At 54.7% G+C, this 8,435-nt stretch overlaps 1 protein-coding gene across 5 annotated transcripts in view; it reads left to right on the top strand.

Annotated features, from left to right (window-relative positions):
• Positions 1 to 8,435, top strand: part of PFKFB3 (6-phosphofructo-2-kinase/fructose-2,6-biphosphatase 3) — a 50,124-nt gene that overhangs the window by 20,145 nt on the left and 21,544 nt on the right. For all 5 annotated transcript variants that reach the window (XM_034644497.1, XM_019800849.2, XM_002920349.4 and 2 more), the window contains exons 2-3: positions 6,876 to 7,001; positions 7,868 to 7,964. In XM_034644497.1, coding sequence (XP_034500388.1) covers positions 6,917 to 7,001; positions 7,868 to 7,964 — 182 coding nt within the window. In that variant the 5' untranslated portion in view covers positions 6,876 to 6,916. The remainder of the gene's footprint in view (positions 1 to 6,875; positions 7,002 to 7,867; positions 7,965 to 8,435) is intronic.

Raw genomic sequence — 8,435 nt, forward strand, 5'->3', positions numbered from 1 at the left:
GGCGGTCCCTGCGGGCCGGGGCCAGGCGCTTCCCGCTCCTCCCCGCGGGCGGGCGGGTNGCGGGGACGGGGCGGATGGGGCGGGCGCTGCGCCTCCCCCGGCCGGCGTCGGGGGCGCTGTAGCCCGGCCCGCCGCCCCACGGTGCTCCGCTCGGCTCGCTCCCGGAGCGCACAGGCACTCGGAAACTCCGAGCGCGCCCCGGCCTCCGCTCCGGAGCGCCGGGGGCGGGACGCGCAGAACCGGGCGGGAAGCCTTTGCTGCAGGGACGCTGGGCCGGGGACGCCCGCGTGTCCCCCAGCCGGAGCCGCTCTCCCGGGCGCCTGCCGGGCCGAGTCTGGCCGAGGGACTCGGCGGGTCCTTCTCTACCTTTTCTCTGCCTTCGCTACCTCGCCTGCTCTCTGCCTTTCTCCCTCCCTCCTCTCCACCTCTGTTTCCGTCGCCTCTTTTTCCCACTTCCCATACTTCTATCCCTTCGCTATATTTGTCTCCTGTTTCTCTCTTATGCGTAATTTTTATCTCCCCTTCTCTTTATATTTCTATCTACTCCCTCTCTACTTCCGTATCTCCTCGCTCTCTCCTTTTTTCTTAAGTATATTTTCTTTCTCCTTTCCCTCCTCTCCCGGCTTGCACCTCCAGTTCCTGTGCTGGGGCGGGAAGAGAGCCTCCTGGAACCAGGCCTGTGCTCCAGGGTTTGGGGAGGGTCCGTGGGTCAGTGACCGCATAGTTGGAAGCATTTTGCGCGCGCCGCGCGTACACACACACACACACACACACACACTCCACCGTGCTTGGAATTTGCTGGCAGTTCACCTTCCTGCCCTGTCATCGGCCATAAATGCTTTGGAAAGGTTTACCTTTTACCTTGGGCTCTGTCCCTAAGCTGCGGAGAGAGGCACCTATTGAAAGGGTGGTCCCAGTGGTTTGAAGGCATCACCTGCTCTCCAGGTCCAGGTGGAGGGTGGCTAGGGTCAGCCCAGCCCTGCCTGTTCTACTTCAGGCGGGGTCAGGTTACCTGAGAGATAAACGTGGGATCCTGTGTCCAAATACTCAAAGTGGCTTCTAGGCAGTGAGGGCTCCTGAGTGCCAGGGTGCCTGCTGCCACATTTCTCAGGGGATGGTCACTGAGGCCATGGTGACATCTTGCCACCTCAGGCTTTGCCCAGGTCTGAATCACCAAGCACCCCCTCCCCCCCGCCCCAGACAGGAGGCGGAGAAAGCTGGCTCTGGGGTGCTCCTAGGTCATCCTGGTGATGGGGACCTGGCAAGGTGCTCCCAACACCAGGGGCCAGTCCTCCATCAGCTTATCCCCTCTGCCAGACCTGGGGTTCTCGGGGCCACAGAAGCCTTAAGAACTGGTTTCTTTGCGAGGTAGCCAAGGACAGGGGCTTTGCAGGTCTGTTTCTTGCTCACAGCCCTTTTGGATACACTCTTAAATAGTTTTCTGCGCTGGGGCTGACCACAGCAGTCCCCAATTGGTAGTGGGGGATGCAGTGCCCTAAATCGTGAGGGAGATGTGGCCGTGGCAAAACACAGAAGCAACCCCACCCTTTTTGACTTTTGAATAAAACCAGTATTTCTGGAGCACTTTGTAAACTGTAATTGGTCATACAGGTTGGTTCTCTGTATGTACACACTTGTGTTTGTAGGTAAGTGTGCACACATGTGCACACATTCAGTAGTTCCCCGAGGTTCATGGTGGAGGCGTGAGGTTCCGTGTGGGGGCGCTGAGATTGGCTGGCATTCACTCAGTCGTGTGCATCGGAGAGACAGACACAAGTGTGCAGCTATGCCTCCTTGCTCCGGGCTTCAGAGACCCATCCATTAGACGCTATCAGTCTGCACGTCTCACACGCAGATGAGAGATTTGCCTAAAATCCCTGTGAGAACCATTAGAGCTTGGTGTGTGCCTGGGGTGGGGGGGGTGCTAATGCCCAGGGATTAAATCTCTTGTCCCCGCCCACTCCTGGCATCCCTGTATGTGGTTCTGGGGTGTAGTCTCAGACACATTCTTCCTTATAAAAATATCTACAGCCTGGATATTTATTACATGACCTTATTTCAAATAGTAGCGTCTTTCTGGGTTTATATAGTCACATTTGTCTCTCAGCAGAATGGGGAAAAGAGAGTATTTCTTCCTGGGGCATCTTTCCTGGTTCCCTTCCCTCCCCCATCACCTTCCTCCCCTTCTTTAATGGTATTTGGAAACTTGGATGGATTTTCTCCCTTCTAAACCTGTTCCCATCTTTCTAAGTGGTGTCCTAATTGAGGGTCTGTAGCAGATTCCTCTGAGCTTTATTAATTAAAAGATGGCATGGTGGACATTACTGTTCGTGTACGAAGAACAGTAAAACAACAACAGAAAGTTCCAGATGGGCTAGTTTGACGATATTTCTGTGTCTAAAGCACATCAGTCGGGTGCCCTGTTGGCTGCACCCATTCTGTGGTCAATCCTTCTTACAAAACATGCAGTTTCTTCAATTGCAAACTGTAACAGGACTTACCAGGAAGCAATCGACAAGGAAGTAAATGACCGGCCGGCAAGGGCCAGCTGTGCGTTTAGTACACCATTATTCAAAGTTGAGAGCCTCTGTGTGGGAGTCCCGACTTTTTTGGGTGAGGCATTTAACCACTGAAAACCTGTGCCTCCACAATCTAGCTCCTGGGTTACATCCCATCTCCTGATAGACTTCATCTCAGTAGGGGCTTGAACTGGAGTGGGGGGGACATTGCAACTTGAAGAAAGAAGGGGGGGATGTTCAGGAGACGTCCCAACCTTATCTTTGAGTGGCCACTATGGTTGTCAGTTTGTAGCAGGGATTCTCAGCCTGGCTGCATGTTGGAGTTATTTGGGGGAGATTTGGGGGGAAAAAATCCATGGTGGTGAGCCCAAGCGAAGTTGAAAGTGCTACACGTGGGGCTTTCGGTTCAGCTACTGGTTGAGAACTGCCAGTTTAGTTTCAGGTGAAGGATTTCAGGTGCGAAAGACCTAGGTGAGCCCCAGTTCTGTCCCTCACTTTGTGTGCAGCGGGACCTGTCTCCACCTGTGGGTCTTGCTTCCTAGTGTCCAGCACGATGGAAACCATACGGCTCCTGCTGATGGAGGCTGCGGCAGGAAGCAATTTTTACACCTCCTGCCTGATAGTTCCCAGGAACCTTTACGAAGCATCCCTCCATTTCACGGGCAAGGAGACGAAGACGCGGAGAGCTCAAGTAGCTTGGCCAAGTTCTCAGGAAGTGCTGGGGCCCTGCCTGGATCACTGTTTATGTGACTCGGCGCTCTGTTCTTGCAGCCAGTCTGCTAGTGCTCGCCTCCCAAGGTTGTCATATGATTTACTAAGATGTCCAGTTCCTCACTATTGCCGGCAGAGGCCCTGTCAGATGAGGAGAGCCATTTGTTGGACAAAGGTTAGGCATAAGTTACAACGTGCATGCGAAGTAATGAATGATTTGGTATCCAGCAGTGGGGCAGACGAGCTTTCTGGGCCTGCCTTCTCTTACCCCAGGGCCAAGTCGGTGAAACCTTCCCAGCGAGCCCTTTGGAGGTGGCGGGCTCACAGAGGTCTCTGTGGGCAGCATTTGGCTTGCTCTTGCAAACCTTCCTGTAGATACATGGCAGTGGAAACTCCTGCTGGGACGGTCTGGGAATTGACCCCGTCCGCGTCCGCAGCTTGCGCTCTGTCTGAAACACCTTTTCCATTCGTTTCCCCGGGACTTTGCACTGAAGCATGATTACCTGCTTGCAGACAAGAACACCAATGACTTGGCATCTTTCGAAGTTGGCATTTTGGTGGAGTGCCTTTGGTGGAAGGAGCTATGGGAGCAACAGCAAAGTGTCTTCAATACTTTCTTTTCTGAGCCTGGGCTGTGGGTGTGGGTGTGATGGGTGAGGACAGCTGTGGAGTGCCTGCTGGTGTCAGTGCGTTACATGCTATCAGAGAGGTGAGTCATTGAATCTGGGGAGTAGGGCCGGAACTGGAGCCCTCGAATGCAGCCTCTGTGCAGGGTGAGGGGTTTACCCTGGCCTGTCTAGCTGACCGTTTAAGGAACGGCCACTCAGGTCGCCCCATCGGCTGCTGCTCACTGCCCTCGGGGCTGGCCTCCCGGTTATCACTTGCTTTGCTGTGTCCACTGGCCAGCGTGCATTATGGGCTGATACAACGGTGCAGCTGGCTGTGGCCACCCAGCCCTTAGCGCAGGTGCTCCTCGGGGACGCTGACTCCGACTGCCCAGTTCAGCTCCCCCCAGGGCCACGCCCAGCCCCAGCGCTCCCCGCGGACGTCTGCGCTGCTTCCTCGCAGCGTTCAGCACGCCCCAGAATGACTCTGTGCATTCGTGCGCTTGTACTTTGTCTCCTCCCCACCCCAGAACAGGTGCTTGTCAGCGCAGGGACTGTGGCCACACGATGCTGGGCGCTCAAAGAGCACCTGGCACGTGTGTCCGTTGGGTGAATGAATGAATGCAATGACAGGAGTTGAGGGTGAGCTTCTGTGAGCTCTTGCTCAAGGGTCGGGCTTAACCCTGGATGATGCTTTTAGCTTGAGCTCCGTTCCCCTCCCCCCACAAACCACAGTCAAGGTGTTTATAGTCTGTGAACCCAGCGGTCTTGAAACAATTGCTTCTTTCGCCCTTGAACATGCTTATGTGGACATCTGAATCCATCCGAGTATAAAAACTTTGGGGAGATCAAAAAGAAGTTAAGATGTTAAACTTTTGTTTAAGATGAAATGAAACACTTAAGAACTTTTGGGAAAATTTTGTGTTAAACTCCACTCGTGTCTTCCGTAGTCCCTGTGCTGTTGGGGGAGAAAAGGAGAGAGCAGAGAGCCGGGGAACCTGGTAGGAGAAGCGGAAGGAGGCGCTTTTCTTCCGTGGGTTAAAAAGGTCTGCAGAGAAGAAGCTGAGAGTCTGGGGGAACTGAGGCAGGGGCAGGTGATGATAGCATGAAGGCACTTGAGATCACCTGTGGGTTTAAAAAAAAGAGTGGGGAGGGGTGAAGGAGAATAAGACTCAAGTTTAATCCAAAGGTTTCCCTGCTCTGAGACCCAGGAGCGCCAGGGTGCAGGGACAGCTGTGGCCCATCTCGCAGCTCCGCTGAATCTTGCCCGAGAAGCCAAAGGAGTAGGGAGAATGGCTTCTGCTTTGCCAAATAAGAGAGTGATGATTTATTTGGGTTTGAGATTCAACTTGAATTCTTGGCTTAAGATATTTACTCTGCCATGTCCTTATGGTTTTTTTCCTCCCAAAGCACTGACTGCCAGAGATTTCTGCATATGATTACTTGATAGAAGATCTAATCCCCTGTTTGATAAATCGGTCAACCTCTGTCTCCACTTACTGGGCATGAGTCCATCAAAAGTATTCCATGCATGTGCACAGCTGAGAGGGGGCGGGGGTGGAGAGAGAGCGAGCGTATGTGTGCGTGTCCTTCGGTCCCTGCATATTTAGATGGTCTTGGGAGCCGCGGCATGGTGGAGACATCAGATAGGACCAGAGGAGAGCCAGAGTGGCTTGAGGGAAGGATTAGTAGAGTAAATGTTGATTTCAGGCACAAGTGAGAAGACTTTCCTCCTGAGTCCCCCTGCAGCTGCCATAGTGCAAACAGTAGGGTGTGTCTTGTGTCCCCGCTGGTTTTCAGGAAGGCCATCACTTTTCTCTTCTCGCCCCTTGACTCAAGAAAGCCCATTGGTGCTCCTTTGCTCTCTGCGTGCTTATGCCGGGCAGGGAAGTGCCTGTTTTTTACAAACTTGTTTGTCTCCAGCCCCTGGGAGCTGGGGAATCCCAGCCAAGGGCTTTCGTGGCTCCTGAATGTCTCCTGGCCTCCTGATGGCCTTTCTTCCTCCTCATTCTGCATGAAGAAGGTCACTGATGGTCTAAAACATGACAGAAGAAACCGCCCCCTCTATGCTTTGTTTCCTTCCTCCTTGCCCCCAGCCCACAGGTCCAGGGGGCAGATCCTAGAATAACACGGTGGGTGTTTGGACATGTGATCTCAGTTTGGTCACAGGCTGAGCATGGGACCGTTGGGGCGTCCAGCTTAGGGGAGGTGCCCTCCTTCAAGCCTGTGCCTCTCAGTGGCCTGGTGGCGCTCCCTCCTTCCCCATCTGGCACTCGCTTGCTTAGAAAGAGACAGAGCCCCCGTCTAAACATCTGCCTGGATCTGTGGTATGATCACAGTAGCTTTGCCCGCATCCGTGTGGCCGGTGCCTGGGAAGCAGTGCCACGTAGCTGACTAGGAGAGCTAGGTTGACCGTGGGAGTCAGCGAGCACCAGGCAGTGTTGCTGGGCTGGGAATGGGAGGTGGCTGGTCTCTTGCTCCCAGTGGGCAGCCCCTGGCACTCTTGTTACCAGGATGCTGGAGTCACCTTAGAGTCTGCAGGGCAAGACACCAGCCAAGGAAACATACTGCACCTTAAGTGTCCAGAATGGGGTTCTTTGGGTTCCTTTCTTAAAACCCAGTGAAAACCTCTCTCCCTGGTGTTTTTGTCTTATTGAAACACCCCTCCTACTGTTAATCTCACCCCCATTGGTGTTGGGGAGTCCCTTCTTTATGCCCCCCCAAAGTGCTTTCTGCTCTGGGCTTAGTAACGGGGCTCCTGGCTGGGTTTAGGGCCCTCCGGGATTGCGGTGGTATTTGGGGTTGGGACAGCCCCTGCCATGCATGACCTGAAAGCAAGATGGGGACATGTGCCTGCGGGGAGGAGGTCTCTGGCCAACAGGGGGTCTCAGCCCCACTAGACTGTAAAATGCCCGGGGCTTTGAGGTGGGAATGAAATAGATATTTCTGCAGAATTCCCGAAAGTTCCCTGTGGGGCACAGGGTTCTGTTCACCAACGTGCATAGCTTCATCGCTAACACCTTTTTCTGTTCTCCCCTAGCCTGTGGGCCGAAGCTGACCAACTCCCCCACCGTGATCGTCATGGTGGGCCTCCCAGCCCGGGGTAAGACTTATATCTCCAAGAAGCTGACTCGCTACCTCAACTGGATCGGCGTTCCCACGAAAGGTGAGGCCATGGGCCAGGGCCGGGCTGGTCGCATTGATCGCTGCAGTCGAGCCCGCCGGCCTCTGAAACCGGGAAAATTGGCTGCCAGGACTTGCCTTGCAGGGCCACTCTGCGGCTGGCCTGTCCCCCGTGGTTGTGGGGGACCCCTTCTGGCCACGCTGTATACCTACCCTGACTTTGTGTTGGGATGTTTTCCCACCTGCTGGTCTGTTATCCCCACTGCCCTGCCACCTGCCGAGCTCAGCCCCTCACCTCCTTCAAGAAGCCTTCTTTGGCCACATAGTCTGTGGGGACCTGTGCTCAAGTTCCAATAGCACTTCGTTGTGACATTCTTCTCCTGACTGTCATGAAGGGCTCCATTACCATCAGTTACCTTTTTATGACTGGTCTTTGCAACGACCCGGGGAAGGTTGTGTGGCCGGCCGCACGAGTTTTGGCATCTGCTGTCCCCACGGTGCCCAGTGCCGTGTGTCATACAGTGAGTGCCCTGCAGGTACTCTGTCTTCCACCGGGCGCGGGCTGCTGGGTCAGCGGGAGAATGGCCGATCTGAGCTTCCCGCGCTCTCCTGGGGAACGTGTGCAGACATCGTGCTCCGCTCGCCTCTTCACATGGTCTCGGGAAGCTGGTGGCACCAGGGCCGTGGGAGACAAGCTCTGGGAAAGCAGGCCACCATGAGCAGAGTTGGGTCTGGGGAGGCTGTCCTGCACGTGGGGGGCCACTTCCTGGTGTCCGGGTCTCAGCGCCACCTCGTTCAGGTTGGCATTGGCATGTTGGCTTGGCGTCCTTTTCTGGGGAGAGTTCCCGGGTGTGTGTGGCTCCTTCCTCCTTGGGGGTCGGCTGAGGGTCGTCTCCTTTGCCTCCGCAGTGTTCAACGTCGGGGAGTACCGCCGGGAGGCCGTGAAGCAGTACAGCTCCTACAGCTTCTTCCGCCCCGACAACGAGGAGGCCATGAAAGTCCGCAAGTAAGGCCTGGACTCGGGTTTGCCTTGCTTGCCGAGGGCAGGTTCTGGAAGAGAAAGAGGAAGCGGGCCTGCGGGGTGGCTCCACGGGACCGTCTGGCCTCTGCGAGCGTATGAAGGATGAGTCCCAGCCCCTGTGGGACTCACTCCTTCATCTGCTCCCAGGGGTCGAGGTCAGCTGATGGCTGACAGAGGTCAACAGCCATGTCTCACGGAGAATGAACAAAATCACTTTGTGGAAAATCTTCTGTTGACATTTGAAAGGGATTTTTTTTGGGTGTTTTTNCCTGTGGGACTCACTCCTTCATCTGCTCCCAGGGGTCGAGGTCAGCTGATGGCTGACAGAGGTCAACAGCCACGTCTCACGGAGAATGAACAAAATCACTTTGTGGAAAATCTTCTGTTGACATTTGAAAGGGATTTTTTTTGGTTTTTTTTTTGTTTGTTTGTTTGTTTGTTTTATGTTTTTTTTTT

The sequence above is a fragment of the Ailuropoda melanoleuca genome, chromosome 15 (genome assembly GCF_002007445.2).
Source record: "Ailuropoda melanoleuca isolate Jingjing chromosome 15, ASM200744v2, whole genome shotgun sequence".
NCBI lineage: Eukaryota > Metazoa > Chordata > Mammalia > Carnivora > Ursidae > Ailuropoda > Ailuropoda melanoleuca.